This window comes from Crocuta crocuta, unplaced genomic scaffold (assembly GCF_008692635.1).
Source record: "Crocuta crocuta isolate KB4526 unplaced genomic scaffold, BGI_CrCroc_1.0 scaffold586, whole genome shotgun sequence".
NCBI lineage: Eukaryota > Metazoa > Chordata > Mammalia > Carnivora > Hyaenidae > Crocuta > Crocuta crocuta.
The window spans coordinates 2,101,018-2,119,949 of NW_027532407.1; the positions used below are offsets into that span (position 1 = coordinate 2,101,018).

An 18,932-nucleotide genomic window follows, 5' to 3' on the forward strand; every position below is an offset into this window, starting at 1 on the left:
AAGATTTCCTATGGAAAATTCATAAGCTTATTTTCCCTAAACCTGCTCCAATGCGGAACAAAGACTTGGGCTGTTGTAGAAAATACTGTAACTGTGTGTGCGTGCGCGTTCACATACCCACATTCACGTGTTTGGGAAGACAAAAGATTCAGAATACCTGCTATAAAGTAGTGTCATGGTAAATTTCACTGTTTTTTATTGTTTTTGTTGTTTCTTATTTTTCCCTCTGTACACAAAAGGCAAAAGAAAGGGCCAAAGACAACTTTTTATTTTTTGGTAACTTGGGAACTGGAACAGTGTTGAGTCTGGTGTGTCTCTCCCCCCACCCCCAAACTTTTTTCTCCTTTCCTCTAACTTGCCTTCCAACACATTTCAGAGATCTGAACTTTCATTTCTAGAGTTTAAAGACCCGGGGGGAAGAAATGTGAACATTGTACCCAATACGCTATTATTTGACTGGTCTCTCTACTAAATTTTTCTGAGGAACTACATTATTCTCAGAGTTAAATTAGATTTAATATTAAATTGATTTTTATTTCTATTACATTAAAGATATTTTTAAATTATTCAACAGTATGTTGGCGGCAACATTGGAGCAGAGTCTTCTAAAAATGCTCACCTTGTATTTTCTTTAAGCAATATTAGATTTCTTCAGATATAAAAAAATATATCTTTACTTATAGCAGATAACATATATTTATTACTTAGATTATCAAAAGTCCATCGAAATTAAACTAGAAATCGAAAGCATAACATTTTTAGAGCTGAGTTTTTGCTTGGAGACCATAAAATTCAACCTCCTCATTTTACCAAAAATAAAATTACATTCTAGGGNAGGGGGAGAGAGAGAGAGAGAGAGAGAGAGAGAGAGAGAGAGAGAGAACGAGTGGGGGAGGGGCAGATATAGAGGAGACACAGAATCCGAAGCAGGCACCAGGCTCTGAGCTGTCAGCACAGAGCCTGACACAGGGCTCAAACCTACGAATGCAAGATTATGACCTGAGCCTAAGTTGGACACTTAACCAACCGAGCCACCCACACACCCCTAGGGAGCTTTTAACTAGTGTTTTACCTAGAACTTTACAGCTTGTTAATAAGCCAGTACTTGAACTAAAGCTTCCTCTCAATCCCGCATTATTTAAGAAAAGTTTACTCTTAGATTCTAACAATTTCATGTGTGTGCCGATTTTGTTCTTTTGGAATCAAGTCTTTTCTATAGATCTGACTTTTTAAGAAATAGAGAGGCCCCAAGGTGGCTCAGTCAGTTAAGTGTCTGGTCATGATCGTTTGGTCTGTGGGTTTGAGCCCTGCATTGGGCTCTGTGTTGACAGCTTAGAGCCTGGAGCCTCCTTCGAATTCTGTGTCTCCCACTCTCCCTGTCCCTCCCCCACTTGTGCTTGCTTGCTCTCTCTCTCTCTCTCTCTCTCTCCCCCTCTCTCTCCCTCCCTCCCTCCCTCTCCTTCTCTCAAAAATAAACATTAAAAAATTTTTTAAAATTTGTATAGATTTTTTTGGCACAAGTTTAGAAATGTATTCTTGGGACTCATATATTTATAGTCACTGTACACTAGTAGCACCAGGTTATAAGCAGAATCAACAAAGGCATAACAATTTCATTGATAGGTCTGGTTGACTACTCTTTAAATGAACTTTATGGGACATCAGAATCAATAGATCATAACTGTAGGGTAGTGATGGAACCTGGGTTTTGTGTGTTTAAATCAAGTAATGTAGGAGATGACCATGTAATACTAGGCCTTCTTCCCTACAGCCTGTTTGGCCCATTTGTAGATGCCTTCATGGGGAAATGAAGCTCATGCTGCTAGAAGGTGGGCTTCCTCAGGATGGAAGGGTGAGACAGGACTGCCTCTTCAGCCAGCACTCCAGGGCTGTCTCACGCTTGGTAACGCACTTCTGGTGTCTGCTGCTGGTTTTTAAGACTATTGGTGCATGTTCTTTGTTTCTGCTTGCTTGCTTTGACAGACTCTGAACCACCCCAGTATGTACTTCTGACCCTTGGTTGCTTTTTTTCACTCTAGACTTCACACTGGCTTCTGCTCACCTGCCACGTATGATCTGTTTGCTACCCGTGGCCTGGCAACAATAGTGTAACGGAAGCTTTGTCTTAGTGCTTCACTAGAAATTGATATGAATCCACAGCACTTTTCTTTTGTGTCCTGCTGCCCCCAACTTGCAGTCTTGAAAAAGAAAAATGGCTCCCAGTAGGCCTCACTTTATCCTCATTACTCCACACTGTCCCCTTTAAAGTAACATGGTTGCGTTTTACAGAAGTTGGAGGGAGTTGTAGATCATTTCTGCCTGTTGTGGCACACCTGCCCCTTATGAGACAGCCAGGTTATTTTCTTTTTTCTCTTCTGAGTTTATATTTGCCTGCTTGGGTGGGTGGAGGGTGAGGAAAGCTTGTCCTGGATAGTGTCAATCAGGGCCACACAGCCCTAAAACTATAAAAATGATGCTTCGTATGCCAAGGAAAATATGGTGTGATTACATCTCTCCACCTCACTGCAGATCTAAACTGCAGTTCAGCAGTTTCAGCAAAAGGCTTAACCCACATGTCAAAGATTAGTTCACTTAGATCCACTTGATCACTAGACATGAGGATTTCATCTCATTTGCAAGCAAAATGATTTTTTTAAGGTAGGGGCCCTATTTTCTACTCAGTACTGTAGACCTTTGTTAGAGTTAGATCACCTCTTTTTTTTTTTTTTTTTTTTAATTTTTTAAAGTGCTTTATTTATTTCTGAGAGAAAGAGACAGCATGAACAGGGGAGGGTCAGAGGGAGAGAGAGACACACACACAGGCTCCAGGCTCTGAGCTAGCTATCAGCAGAGCCTGATGCGGGGCTTGAACCCACGAACAATGAGATCATGACCTGAGCTGAAGTCGGACACTTAACCAACTGAGCCACCCAGGCGCCCCAAATCACCTCTATCTTAGACATCTGTAATCACGCATATAAAAGAGCCCTTTAGCCAACTTTTAGGATTTAAACAGTGCCATGTTAGGTTCTTGGTATAAGTATACCCATTAGTTAGGCCCAGTGCCTAATCAAATTCTAGCAAAATCTTCCACTAATATGATGCTAATCTTTCACTATCTGCATTAGGCAGAACATCTTCCAGGCCAGTGGGAGGAGTTCTCATCTTATCTACCAGCTCCTGATGGAAAATAAGGTCATTGTCATCGCCTTGATTGACACAGGATGTCATCATAATATATGCTTGCTCTATGTGCCATGGAAGGAAGTAGAACCTCACCAAGAAGGTATCTCTCTTGGTTGGAAGACACAAGTTTGATAATTCCCCCAAGCTCAACATATCACTCCCTCCTGTATGAAATTCAGACACTCCTTTTCAAGGAAAAGGGTTGGCTTTAGGAGCTGTCTTTAAAATAAGAATAGTGCTTCTGCCTCCACAGTCTCTGCCTATCCCATATCTTTTTGGTTGTTTTTACCTCCATGTTTTCTGCCTGTCATTAGTTCCCATTACCTTAGAAAGAGGGTAACTACAGCTAGAGCAGCTGCTGTCGAATTTTACTTAAATCTGGCACTCTCTGAGCTCTGGACTTGCCACATTTTTTCAAGCTTATTGATCTCTGTTTTTCTCACTTGAATTTATACCCACCTACCTGACTCCATTATGATATCTCTGTACATTTTCTCAAATCTGACTAACCCTTGGCCATCTTATATTTATGTTCTCTGATGCCTCTTTGCTTTGAAACATGTCTTTTGCAAGCTAAGTTTCTCTCTCTCTCTCTCATTTTTGCTTTGAAACATGTCTTTTGCAAGCTGTTTCTCTCTCTCTCTCTCTCTCTCTCATTTTTGCTTTGAAACATGTCTTTTGCAAACTAAGGTTCTCTCTCTCTCTCTCAAGTTTAATTATTTATTTTTTAGAGAGAGAACATGTGAGCAGGGGAGCGGCAGAGAGAGGAGGGGAGTGAGAGAATCCCAAGCAGGCTCTGCACTGTCAGCATGGAACACAACGTGGGGCTTGAATTCACAAACTGTGAGATCATGACCTGGGCTGAAATCAAGAGTCAGATGCTTAACCAACTGAGTCACTCAGGTGCCCCAAGTTTCTCTTGTTCAATGTGTGGTTTATCTCTTCTTTATAGCCCCCTGTTAATAGCATTTAATGTGGGAAACATTCATTTAGATATTCAGCTATGACTATTTTACTTTAGCTTCTGTGTTAAAAAACAGGAATAGGGGCACTGGGTGGCTCAGTCAGTTAAGCGTCTGACTTGATTTCAGCTCAGGTCATGATCTCATGGTGGTGGTACTGAGCCCCGCCTGGGGCCCCATGCTAGGTGTCGAACCTGCTTGGGATTCTTTCCCTCTGTCTCTGCCCCTCTGCAGTTCTCTTGGGTATATGCTTGCTCTCTCTTAAAAAGAAAAAAAAATTACACAGTGTAATGTATTAACATTATAAAAATCAAGGATTTTTTCCATGTTAATCTAATTATGTTTGAACGTCAAACCTTTAGTTTTGACATATAAAATTCATCTGCCTTAGGTGTTACCTGGTACTGGGACTGTACTAACGCAAGTACTGTGTCACCTGGCTTATGTTGCTGATGGGCCACAGTATCTAACCAACTATGAGAGTGCTTGAACCCTTCTAGGGTTATAGGCATGGGATATAACCTCTGGCAGGAAGGTGATGAGGATGGGTAATTCACTCAGGTGAACATGTTTGTGAATGTTTTGCAGTGTTGACCCGAGTCTTCAGAGAAGCGCAGGAATCTTTGCTATATTGGCAAGCTTAAGCTTCATTTGAGGAGTGTAGAAAAGAGTAAAGCACTATGTATTAAAAGGAGAACAAATAAAAATGACAGATTAAATGAGAACTTCAAGCAAAATTCCGTTCCACATTTCTTCGCTTTTCACTAATTACACAGATGACTATGAAAACAATTTACAAATCATATTAATTCATATTTTAAATATACTTTGGGAGATGAGTGCTTCAGGGAAAGCAGTGTTTTATAATTCTGTAAGCAGAAGTCATTTACGTTTTTAAAATGAATTTTCCCTTTTTTGAATTGTAGCCTGTGCATTATTATTCACTGGAAAATTCTATTGTAACCAGATGAGCATAGCACTTTCATGGGCCATCAACTGAACACTGAAATTATATTATTATATAGAACTCATTTTATAGCGCTATTTGGCAAAATGGAATTTTTCCTTCTCTTTGGGAAGAAGATATTTTTAAAATGTTAGTAACCATTATCTACAATCTCAAAATGAGGGACATGACTTTGAAAACTTGTAAAGGTAATACTACTATGAAATCAGTGACCAAAAAACAAAATCTTTGCTTGTAAGTGCTGTCCCTTACCACTCACTACCCCTTCTGCTGTCCTCTTTTCTTCAAGATGCTCTTGTGTCCCTAGTGATAAGATGGGGAGGAGGAGAGAAAAGGGGCCCTGAGCAGCAGGACAGGGCGTGGTGGTTCATAGGAGCAAATGCAGTTGCTTACAATATATTGATTGTAAATTAGGGATAGAGGACTCTTTCATGTTGCACATTTTTTTCACATTAAACATTTCTGAAATCAGGGTATGGATTAAAATCATGGCAGTGTTTTGTCTTAGTGGCTTATAAGATGATGTAATAGATGAGATTTGTTGAAATATTTGAGCAGTTCTATGAACTACTACCTATATACCACCAGAAAATAAAGTTGATAGAGATACGGGAGAGGAAGAAAGGAAGTCTGGGGTGAGGAGCCATATTTAAACTCTGGCTATAGCATATTAGAATCATCTATTAAGGTTATAAAAATACCACCATCTCTTGGCCCTATAAGCCAGTTAGAGGAGAATCTCTGGCTTTGGGCCCAATAGTTTTTAAAAAGCTCCCCAGGTGTTTATTCTAATAATGATCAAGCAGAGTTGAAAAAGCACCAAATTAAGGAAATCGATGAGTCAGGAAAGGGAAGTTTTCTCAAAGGACTTCTAAATGATGGGGACATAACTTCTACCCTGTAGTTGTGGAGATAACTTTGTTAAATTATCTTAAAAATCATAAAGAACTAAACTAGTGCATGGCATCGCCACTGTTAACCAATTAAACATGGTGAAGAGAATAGGAGGTACTAAAGATAAACTTAATGAAACTTGAATCCTATTCAGTTGATTTGAAAATAGGTGCCATTGGATTGTCTATAAATATTTCATTAATATTATATCCTTCATGTATATTGCAGTCTTTCTACATGCAAGGGTCTGTATTTTTCTTCCTTGGTATCACTTACCATGTCAAGCAGAGCATTTGGCACTATTTAATAATAATATAACATTATAGTGAAAGTCTGCTCTCTAGGAGACTTTATCTTTCCTGGAAGGATATTTTTTCAATTCATTTAATCACCTTTGCTATTTTTTCTTAATTTTATTAAATTTTATTTTTTAATGTTTATTTTTGGGAGAGAGAGAAAAAGAGACAGAGTACAAGTGGGAGAGTGGCAGAGAGAGAGGGAGACACAGAATCTGAAGCAGGCTCCAGGCTCTGAGCTGTCAGCACAGAGCCCGATGCGGGGCTCAAACTCACAAACCATGAGATCATGACCTGAGCTGAAGTCAGACGCTTAACCGACTGAGCCACCCAGGGACCCCACTTTTGCTATTGTTTTTAAGTTATCTCTGATTTCAAGTATAATATTCGAAGCTGGATTGCACCCTTTGATGAAGGTCTAACTAAAACAAATTATTATATTATTAGGGTATTCCTGCATTTTTCATTTATTAAACATAACATTACTTTATGTTTTTTATAAAGCTGTGTTTTATTTCTGGGTTTTATCCAGCCTCTTATTCTTGAAAGCAGCTTTGAGGTTAGAGATTTGGCCTGTTTACAAGTCAAAACATCATGCCCACATCTGTATTCAAGAGGTTTTTATATTGGCTGAGTATATATATGATGTAACAAGCATAAAAGAGACTGTAGTCTGAAGTATAGAAGGAACAGTAACTTGTGGCCTTCATTTGTAAGCATGAAAACATACAAATATTTGGTTTTAAAAAGCTCATTGCCTATGTTATTTCTTTGATCTAAAGTCTGTTATAGGTTCTGTGAACTAGAACAATCCAGATTCCTTTGTGCCTTTAAGGCCTCCATCTTTGATTTTTGTACTTTAGCTAGCTACTTTTCCTTCTCCTGGGCAACCATTCTTGTCATTCACAGATGCTTTTTGATCATTATTACAGTGTCCTTTTTTTTCTCTTTAAAGTTTATTTATTTTGAAAGAGCAAGTGAGTGAGAGAGAGAGAGAGAGAATGGGAGAGGAGCAGACAGTGTGGGAGAGAGAGAGAATCCCAAGTTAACGTGTAGCTCGAACTCATGAACCATGAGATTATGACCTGAGCCAAAATCAAGAGGTAGATGCTTAGCGAACTGAGTCACCCAGGTGCCCCTCAATGTCCCTTATATAGGAATGTACATGCAGCCTTCTTACAGTCTGTAGGTGAACAGTTGAAGAGTAGTACTATGAGTGAGGAGGTTGAGATGTTTTCTAAATCTTTGGTCTAGTCCTCAAAATATTGTTTCAGTATTTGTTTAAAATTGGGAATTTCCAGTGTATTAGGCATATTTGTAATTTGAATATTATATCAAAACATGTTACATAAATAGATAACTTTGGGCAATATTTATATGACTGCTCATTTGTTACTTTTGAGGTAAATAATCAAATGCTAACTGTGGGTTTACTGAAATCTGAACATGATCTTTAAAAAAAAATTTTTTTTGGTAATGTTTATTTATTTTTGAGAGAGAGAGAGTGCAAGCTGGGGAGGGGCAGACAGAGAGGGAGACAGAACCTGAAACAGGCTCTGGACTCTGAGCTGTCAGCACAGAGCCCAATGTGGGCCTCGAACTCATGAACCATGGGATCATGACCTGAGCTGAAGTTACATGCTTAACCGACTGAACCACCTAGATGCCCCATGATGTTTTATTTCTAAATTTTTTGAAGGTTAAATAGATCAGAACATCAATTCACAAATTTGAGTTGAATAAGGATCACTTTCTTAATAATACAGAGGTTGCAAGTTTGCCTAAATGGTTTGTTAAGATGCCAAGTAGTTTATATAGATTTGCCTTACCCTGTGAACCACAGGCAACAAACTTCCATGAAAAGATTTTTAAATGAGAAGAATGGAAATTAGTAGGAATATTAAAAATGGTTTACCTTTTAAATTTACCTGCTCTGTGGAAATATTTTTTCTTCGGTCCTTTTCCAGATTATAGACACAGATGTGATATGAATAAGAATCAGGAAAGTAGCTTCAGAAGTTGTAAGGAACAGTCCAAAATCTTGGTTCAAGCCCACTTATCTGTATTTTAATTGGAGTTGGAAGTGCTCGTCAAGGCCTCCACCCTGAACTGGATCCAGAGTGGCCTTGTGGAAATGAATGCCTATAACTTCCTGATGCCTAACATCTTTCTAATATACCTGGTATCATTAATTACATGCCAGTGCTAATAAGCACCCTCCCTGCTTATTACTGTAACTTGTTTAAACTGAGTATGCCCTTAACTTGTAAAAAGTGCCTGTTGGTTTTCTTGGTTCTTCAACATAAGAGTCTGTCTCAGTTGAGATAAAGAACAGGAAGGTGTAGGTTAGAGCTGAAATTTCTCAACATTTTGTTGTTTCAAGAAACAGCTTTTAATTTCTCCTCAGAAAATTTAATTATACTTAGGTCTTTTATAAAGTATCAGCCCAGGGGTGCCTGGGTAGCTTACTCGGTTAAGCGTCCGACTTTGGCTCAGGTCATGCCTTACGGTTCGTGTGTTTGAGCCCCACATCAGGCTCTGTGCTGTCCACTCAGAGCCTGGAGCCTGTTTCATATTGTGTGTCTCTCCCTCTCTCTGACCCCTCCTTTGCTCACACCTTCTCGCTTTCTTGCTCTCTGTCTCTCAAAAAAGAAAAAAAGAATGTATCAGCCCAAACAAAATAAACACTAATGAAATAATAAAACATCCCTTGGAAGTGAAGGCCAGTTGCTGTTTTTTTACTTTGTTTATTAAGTGAAAGAGAATTGGAACTAGATCTCAGAGATCCCAGGAACTTCATTATGTACATGCTGAGGCCCAGAGATGTGCAGTAGCCTCGCCAAAGTGACATCACTATTTACTGACAGAATGAGAACTAGAACTCTGCAGTTCTTTTATATGGCATATGTTTTGTATATATACCCTTTAAATTTTTTCTTATTTATTTGTTTATGTTAATGCTTATTTTTGAGAGAGACAGAGACAAAGCAAGAGCAGGGGAGGGGCAGAGAGAGAGGGAGACACAGAATCCGAAGCAGGTTTTGGGCTCTGAGCTGTCAGCACAGAGCCCGATGTGGGGCTCAAACTCACGGACTGCAGGATCATGACCTGAGCTAAAGTCAGATGCTTAACTGACTGTGCCTTCCAGGTGCCTCTTTCTCAGTTTTTTTTCTGAAACTAGGTGGTAGGATATAGATAAATAAAATAAAACTATTATCAAAGTTGTGTGCTCATACTCATTCTTTTGGTTACAAGTACGAGAAACCAAGAAGTAAATGGATCTTGCAAAAAAGGCAGGGGATAGGTGATAAGAAAAATTGGAAGGATTCTGAAAATTTCCCAGAATCCAATTCTGGTGTGGGTCCCTTAGTTTGAAATTCAGAGAGAGAAACACACACAGGGAGAGAGAGAGAGAGAGAGAGAGAGAGAGAGAGGAAGGAGACGAAAGCTGTTATTCACTCTATTCCCATCACCTTCAGCATCTTCCTGCCTTACCTCCTGTCCAAAGTCTACCTGTTTTTCAAGATCCAACATAAACAGGGGCTCTTGGGTGGCTCAGTCACTTAAGTGTCTGACTTCGGCTCAGGTCATGATCTCACAGTTTGTGGGTTTGAGCCCCGCATCAGGCTCTGTGCTGACAGCTCAGGACCTGGAGTAGCTTCAGATTCTGGCTCCCTCTCTCTCTCTCTGCCCCTCCCCTGCTCGGACTCTGTCTCTCTCTAAAAGATAAATGAACGTTAAAAATAAATCCAACATAAACATTGTTTTCTCTATCAAAACTTTTCTGGAACCTCATCTAGATATAGTCTCTTTGTGTGTTTTAGTCTCAGTACTCTGTGTGTGCCTGTCTTACAACCCTTAAAAAATTCTGCATTGTGCTGTAGTGTCCCATAGCCCATAGGGAGGGACTGGTATTCTGTCAGGTAAATTCAAAAGTAGAGAATCCTTTATATGCATTCCTAGTGCTTTATTATTATTTTTTTTAATGTTTTATTTATTTCTAGGAGAGAGAGAGAGACAGCGTGAGCAGGGGAGGGTCAGAGAGAGAGGGAGTCACAGACTGAAACAGGCTCCAGGCTCTGAGCTGGCAGTCAGCACAGAGCCCGACGCGGGGCTTGAACCCACGAACCGCGAGATCATGACCTAAGCGAAAGTCGGACGCTTAACCAACTAAGCCACCCAGGCGCCCCGCATTCCTAGTGCTTTAAACATTTTACCTTAATAGTTAAAATGTACATTTAACTACCATGTACATGTGGGACAAGGACTTTGATTTCAGTATAGTATGCTGATTGAGCATCTGCTTTCTCTTTTTTGGGAAAATTGTGCCCTTAATCCAGTTTAGATTTACAATTTTGGCTTCTTAGAAAAGAGCAAGAACTCAGATACTGAAGCAGTAGGAATGCAGAATCCTAGACTTTCCTGTTTCTCTTCTAGTCTCATGTTAATTTCTCCAGTTCCTACTTCGACAGTAGTTTTTTTAGCAACTTACTTTTATATCAAGACTTCTCAAGGCATTAAACCTGGTTTTTATAGAAACATCTCCTTCCCCCATATTTATAATTAATGAGATTACATAATATATAATCAAACTGCATAATTACTAACAGTAAAACAGCATAAACAAATTCTAATATAGTTAGAGCAGAAGTGTGTGAGAGTACTAGAGACAAACCTAACTACCCACTGTGGGCGAGCTGTGGGCATACGTCACTGTATTTAAAAGAGGGGACTTGAGAGCCTTGGTAATCTAGAAATGGGGTAAGTGGAGGTCTAGTCTAAGTGATTCTGGTGTTGGGGTACCTGGGTGGCTCAGTCGGTTGAGCGTGCAATTCTTGGTTTTGGCTAAGGTCACTATCTCATGGTTTGTCAGTTCAAGCCCTGTGTCAGGCTTTGTGCTGCTGATGTGGAGCCTGCTTGGGGTAAGTGATTGTGGTATATTAAAATAATTTTTTATACCTGTCTTAGCTTCCCACTAGACCCGCAGCTCTCAAAATGTGATCTGGAAACTTTTGGGTAGAAGGATTCCTGAGACCTTTTCAAGGGGTCTCTGAAATCAAAACTATTATTCATAATAACACCAAGGCTTTTTTGCCTTTTTCAATTCTGATTTTCTAAACATTCCTTAGTTTAATTTCTAATATGATCAATAGCAACAGATTAAACTCACATAAAAGCTCTTTGGGGGCCCTCAGTACTTCTTAAGAATATATGTCAGAGAATCATTTGAATAGCTCCTTGAGGACAGGAGTCCTGTTTTATTTATTTTTGTTATTACTGATGCATTTCAGTATTTATGGTCTTTTAAATTGGACCAACAGAGTGGTTTGGTTTTGTTTTTTTAGAAAGAGAGGGAGAGTGTCTGGAGAGGTATGGAGGGGCAGAGGGAGAGAGAATCCCAAGCAGGCTCCCTCCCAATGTCTCAAACTCATAAACCGTGATATCATGACCTGAAGAACCAAAGTCAAGAGTCAAGTACTTAACTGACGGAGCCACCCGTGCACCCCCAACAAAGTGGTTTTAAGTAAGGTTTTCTTGTATTAATGAATATGATCTTACAGATCAGTGGTGTGCAAGTGGGTGCTTTCAAATGCCTTTAAAATAATAATGCAATATTTAAAGCATGGTTAGTGGAAAGAATATGAAAACATTTTCCTATGAGGCTTTAAAGTGTGTGTGAAGGCTTTAAATCTTGCTTAGGAGGCCTTATCATAAGTAATTGGCTTTTTAAATTGTATTTAAGAGGAGAAGGAGAAGGAGCTAACAGAGATGTGGGGTTATTTAAGAGCAGCCAATCAGTGGGAAAATTCATTGCTGATGATTAAGACTTTTCTTTCATTTGAGAATCACTGGAAAGCTATTTTAGGTTTGAAAAGGGGATAAGATGGACAGGAAATTATGGTTTGGAGAAGTGAATTTTGTTGCTTTATGAGAGTGACCTTGATTAAAGAATAGTGATGAGCATAGTGGCCAAGTTGAAATAGGCAGCTGCTTTGGATGCTTCTTACCCTTTTCAGGTATTATATGGAGAACATTGACAGCAGAATCCTTTAACTAAAAATTAAATTCAGCCTGTTGACCTGCGGCAGATACTGCTAAATAAGTGGGGAGTATTAACAGGTAGCTCTTTTAGTATTCAACATTAATAGACACATGGATATAAAAGTGAATTATTTTCAGGGATGGTGGGGTATTCTAAATTTGTTTTTTAAAAAGGATTGATTTATGTTTCAATAGAAACATAAGCACGTAAGGACTTTCTTATGCACTTCAGATACTTTATACACAGGAATTTCCCAAATCTTGGTATTGTTATGACAGTAATTGTTCTAGATAGAATGTTCATCTTCAGTGGAGAGGCAGACTCAAATATAAGATTTTGGAAATTCAGATTTTTAATCTCAATCTTTCTAAATTGATAAGAGGAAATTATTTTTAGACATTCAAATTTAATACGAAATATTTATGGCTTTATTTCCTTCTTCACATATGTTGGTATAAGGTAGGCATGCTTCTCGTCATTGCTTATTCCAGACATTGTTAGTCTGTACTTGAGATTTGTTGTGTATATTTACACTGAGGGACTCTTCAACCACTGAATTACGCCTGTGTTCACAGGTTAGAGACTACAGTAAGGAGTCTCCTGGAATTTGAAGACAAAATCAAGAAAAGTCACCATAAGGAAGATTTTCTAATATAAATCATGTGGGTGTGGTACTGTCTGCACCCTACATTTTGGTCAGTTTATCTGTCTCCCTCCCAGTGAACTGTATGTCTCTTGAAAAGAGTACCATTTCTTAATCACCTTTGATTCCAAATGCCTAAATGGTGCCCTTTACCTAGTAGGCACTTAGTTCATGTTAGTGGAGTGCATGAAGTCACTCACCCTGAAGAGATGAATCATAAATTCATTGCTGATGAGCCACAGGATTTCCTGAATTTCTTCTCAAAACCTGGGTGAATTTTCACAGAGATAAGACTGAACCATAACTTCCTAACCATAGTCATAAATTTCCAGACTGTAGGAAAGCTAGTGCCATCAAGGGACAGTCATATATGTACTATCAAATAAAAGAAGGGCTGTAAGTGACTCTACAGCAATCTTTGGTGCCTGGTAGTCATGTAGTAAGTGCTTAACATTTGTTTACTTTTTCAGTTTCTCTTGAATTTTGTGTCAGGGTCACTATAAGAATTCTTACAAATGGTAGGGAAATTTGCCCTTTTGTTTGGACAGATGTCTGTAGCAGTTGAAGCTCTAATTTGGATACACCCAAGTTAATAATTCTGCTTAAAAATCAAAGTCAGAGCAACTTGCAGGTGGAACTGGTACACTGTATAACCTGGACAATGACCTGTTCAATTTCACAGTATTTTTTGAGCTAGTTATTCTAGTCATAGTATATTGTAGAATTTTGTTTGCATACATATATGTGTGAGCATGCACACCCACATGTGCAAATATGTATTATCTTTGATTTTAGTGGTTTAGACTAGCTGGCTGGGTTTTCAGAAGTTACTTCTCTGCCAAAGATGATATAGCCTCCACACCCTTCAAATTTTAAAAATTTGGTCTTATGCTCCTTTAAGTCATCCTCTCTAGAAAGAGTTAACTAAACAGAATAACAGTTGTTATTGGCAAGGGGCTGCAGCAGCCCAGTAAACCTGACAAGCTTAGTTTTTTACTAGCCAAAAGTAAGGTTTTTGTCTGTTCTGACTAATGATGCTACTAAATTTACACGTATTCCTTTTGTTTCCTTGATTTTTATTATTATATTTGATTAATAATGATTTGATCATTATTACTGTGGTTAGTGTGTCAAAGTGAAATCTTAAAAATGATCAGTGTAATCTCTGAATACATTTGTTGATTTTTTTTTTTTATCTTTCCATTCAAGATAAACTTTCCTTGGAAGGAATAGTCGTACAAAGAGCTGAATGCCGACCTGCTGCCAGTGAAAACTACATGAGATTGAAGAGGTTGGTTTTTTTAACTTTAAAATACCTGATATTTCCTTTTGGGGATTGAAATACATATATTAGATTGCTTATTGACTACATGAAAACTATAGTTATGTTGCAAGTATTGTCTTCAGAGTTTCTTTGGTTTTAAAACTAAGGTCCCCGGGATATAATGTACAGCATGGTGACAATAGTTCATATTATTATTTTGCATATTTGAAAGTTGCTGAGATCTTAAAAGTTCTCATCACGAGAAAAACTGTAACTATGGTGACAGTTAACTAGACTTACTGTGGTGATCATTTTGTAATGTGTATAAATTTTGAACCATTATGTTGTATTCTTGAAACTACTATAATGTTATATGTCCGTTATACTTCAATTAAAGAAAAAACCCAAGAACAGTTTCTTTGGCAGGAGAACTTTCACAACCTGAGCTGTTTATTTGGGGATATTTTAAGCTACTCTCTTAAGATAACCTGAAACCAAACTTTTTATACTTCTTTTTTCTAGTTATCTTTAAAGATCTTAATTCTCTAAAGATATGTAATAAGATATTTGTACTGTTTTATTTTCAGAGGCTATAATTTTCCTGTAATGAACATGTCTAAATTACTATACAGGATAAAGCAAGTAATAGTTGCTGGAATATCATCCTTTTCTCTTGATTACAAGAACTTTTTATAAACTCACTGCCTTGTTAGAGATTTTGCATAAGGTCTTCCCCACTGTGGTATATAGTTAACATTTTACAATTAATACTGAGGGATGATCGCAAATTCTCAATAGTCCAAATTTTGTCTTTCAAAGAGCAATTTTTTCAACGCCGAAAAATGGAATATTCTTGTTTTACACTTTCCAAAACATTTTTTATTTTAAGTAAACTCCATATCACCTATGGGTCTCGAACTCTCAACCCTGAGGTCAAGAGTCGCATGCCCTGACTGAGCCAGGTGCCCCTTGTTTTATGCTTTTTATTGAATGTCTTCCAGCCCTATGTAGTTTAGAATTATAACTTTGTTCATTCATTCAGCACTTACCGTGTGAAAGAGGAGTGAACAAAACAGGCAAAACTCGCTGCCCTCGGGGAACTTACATGTTAGCATATGTCAGCTGTGCACAGCACATAGCGGGGGGCATACTGTGCAGGCGGTAGCAGCAGCCTCTCTGCACATCAGCGTTCTCACCATTTAAAGTGGCTGCTTGAGCCGCATCCTCTCTAATGTCACACTATCTTTTTAATTTCCCTACCTTCTAAATTAGATTATTGTGTGTCTCTCAGGAATGAAACAAAAAGACTGTTTTTTTTGTCCAATAATTCTTCTCATTTAAATGCCTTCCCAGGGCAAGTAAAAGGATGACAATCAAAATGACTTTTTTATGACAGAAAATAACTTTGGAGCATAGACAGAAGACATTTCTCTCTTTGGGTATGGCGATAAAGTTGAACACACGATGTGAGTCTTTTTGAAGACTCATCTTCAAATAACTACTGAAATTTGAGAATCCAAAATCTGGTTATTTAGCTGCTTGCCAAGCTCTTTTTTTGTGGTCCTAATTTTCTCTGAAGGTTTCTAAAGCTTTTTGATGATGCGATTAGGCAAGTCATCTGTTGTGTTAATGAAATGGCTGCTTTTTTCTGATCCAAAAAGATAGGAAAATTGTTTAGCCTTTTGACTCTTGCTAAAAGACCAGCCATTACATATTTCAGTTACTTACGTGACCTACGGAAACAGTGATTAAGGAGATGATAATCATGTGAGTTTCATAAAGTAGGTGATACGGGACATGAGTTGAATGTTGAGATTTTTTTGATCAAGTGCAAAAGGAGTAAGAACTCTCTAAACAGAGAGACATGCATACATAAAGACTTGAGTCCTCTCACACCCCACATCCAATGTGTCAGAAAAATCTTACTGACTGTTCCTTCAAAATATTACACATCTACATTCTGACCGTCTCCCCCCACCCACGTGCCGTGCTGTCGTTATTTCTCACCTGGATCACTGCAGCAGCCTCCTAGCACACTTCCTGCTCCAGTCATTGCCCCACTGTGGTCAGCTGTCGGCACAGTTGTCAGACCAGTTCTCGGATCTGTCAAGTCATGCCATTCCTTTGCTCCTGGGTCACTTCCAGTGCTTCCTCTATTACTCAGAATAAAATTTGAGTCCTCACAGTCACCTGCAGGGATCCACATGATCATCCTCCTGCTCCTTCCCACTTCTCCCCATCCTTATATCCTCCAACTTGCTCCCTTCACCTACTCACCCTGACCTCCTCCAATAGTCATGAGCACTCCAGGTACTTCCATATTAGGGCCTTTACACCAGATTTTCTTTTCTGCCTGTAACATCCTTTCTGCAGATAGCTGCAGGCACTCTGCCTTTTTTAAGTCTCTTCTCAGATTCTACTTTTCCAGTAATGCCTACCCTGACCAACCTACTTCTTTCTATACTTGTATTTTCTTATAGTCCATATCACCTCCTAATATACTATGTAATTTACTTATATGTATTGCCAACTTTGCCTTAGTGTAGTTTAAACTTCCATGGTTGATTCTTTGGTGTGTGGGTGTGTGCTCACACGTGTACACAATCATCTGTTACACACATATACCCAAGTGCTTGGAATAGTTCATGACATGTAGTAGGTACTACATATCTGTTCAGCAAGTTAATGGCAGGAGATAAGGTTTTAAAATGTTTAAAATCTAGTCAGTGTTGGGGTGCCTGGGTGGCTTAGTCGGTTAAGTGTCCGACTTTCGCTTAGGTCATGATCTCGCGGTTCGTGGGTTCGAGCCCCGCGTCGGGCTCTGTGCTGACTGCCGGCTCAGAGCCTGGAGCCTGTTTCAATCTGTGACTCCCTCTCTCTCTGACCCTCCCCTGCTCATGCTGTCTGTCTCTCTCTCCTAGAAATAAATAAAACATTAAAAAAAAAAAATTTAAAATCTAGTCAATGCAATATATAAAGTACATTTCTAATCCCATCTCCATTTCTTCAACAACATATTTCTATTTCTCAAATATTTTACACTGAATTGGGCTTTCCACATTGACCTCTTTTGCTAGACTTGGGAATTGAACCCAAAAGGTAAGTGCTTTTGAAATGCCTCTCTGCTGCTTTATGGCTTTTTAGGGTTTCTCTTTATCATGAGTTTTCTGATGTCGGTTAAGTTTGGAGTTTAAGCTAAAAGCTTTTCCACACTGGTCACATACAAAAGGTTTCTTTCCAGTATGGATTTTCTTGTGTTTGTTAAGATTTGAATTATTGTTAAAAACCTTTTGACATTCACTACATTTATAGAGTTTCTCTTTGGTGTGAGTGTTTTTATGTTGGTTAAAATCCGAGCAAAAGCGAAAGGTCTTTTGGCATTCGGGACACGTAAAGGGCCGCTCTTCAGAATGAGTTTTCTGATGTTTAATAACATTTGACTGAAATTTAAAGGTTTTGTCACAAACATTACACTTGTATGGCCTCTCTCCAGTATGAGTTCTTTGATGTTGAGTTAGGTCTGAGAAACGGACAAAGGTCTTTTTATAGCTACTACACTACTAATATTCTTGCTAAATTATTTGTTAAAGAGTCTGGGTTGTGGTACGAAATTTGGACTTTGTGTTGTGGCTATTAGGGAGGCACTGAAGGATTCTAAGCGGCATGGAAAGCAAAGGGATTTGTTTTGGATAAGCCATTCTGGCCACAATGTAGCCTGAAACCAGGGAGATAAGCTAGAGATGGATGTAATAACCCAGGTACAAAATGTCTGAATGACCAAACGTTAAAGTGGTTCTCTTCAGAAGGGAGATGAAAGACTAGGTTTTGAGGATATTTGGAGGTAGAGTTGAGAGGATTTAATGAACTCATCTTCTACTTAAGTGGTTGTGGGACAGGGAATTTCTCTAGAGCCAGACTGATGGTGGGTGGCCTGGATGCACTTCTGCTACGAATCCTCAGACTGATTCTGTACAACAGAACAGGATGGTAACACTGATGAAAGGAGGTGTGAGGCTTTATAAACCCCATGTCCATTTTAATTTAAATCCTGGCTGACAGTTTACATAAAAACCTAAAAAAGCAGAAAGTACTTGAACTGCAAGAAGAATAGTGATGGGTAAATTATCAAAATAGGAAAGTAACATGAGTCATAAGTTGTAGCTCATGTATAGTTGACACTTGAACAATGAAAGGGTTCGGGTGCCGACCCTTTGTACAGTTGAAAACCCATGTAGAACTTTTGACTTCCCCCAAAACAACTACTGATAGCCTACCGTTGACTGGAAGCCTTACAGATAACATAAACAGTTGATTAAACATATTTTATAAGGTCTGTATATTATTACTGTATTCTTGTGATGAAGTAAGCCAGAGAAGAGAAAATGTTAAGAAAATCATAAGAGAAAATATATTTACAGTGCTGTACTGTAAAGTATCCATGTATAAGTGGACCTGTGCACTTGAGACTAGTGCCATTCAAGGGCCAACCTGTATTTTGTTTATTGCCATTCAACATTTTCAGATGCCAAATGTGATCACTGAGGTAAGGCTCAATTTTAAAAAATCACTAGATACTGCTCTTACTCCAGAGAATTTACTGTTTGTAACCTGAGGGAAAACACACACACACACACACACACACACACACACACACACACACACACACACACGATTCTC

At 38.7% G+C, this 18,932-nt stretch overlaps 1 protein-coding gene across 1 annotated transcript in view; it reads left to right on the plus strand.

Moving 5' to 3' along the window:
- The window catches only part of GTF2F2 (general transcription factor IIF subunit 2), a 157,835-nt gene that overhangs the window by 70,901 nt on the left and 68,002 nt on the right, over window positions 1–18,932 (plus strand). The window contains exon 5 of the mRNA XM_077778771.1: window positions 14,201–14,282. Within this exon, the coding sequence (XP_077634897.1) occupies window positions 14,201–14,282 (82 nt within the window). The remainder of the gene's footprint in view (window positions 1–14,200; window positions 14,283–18,932) is intronic.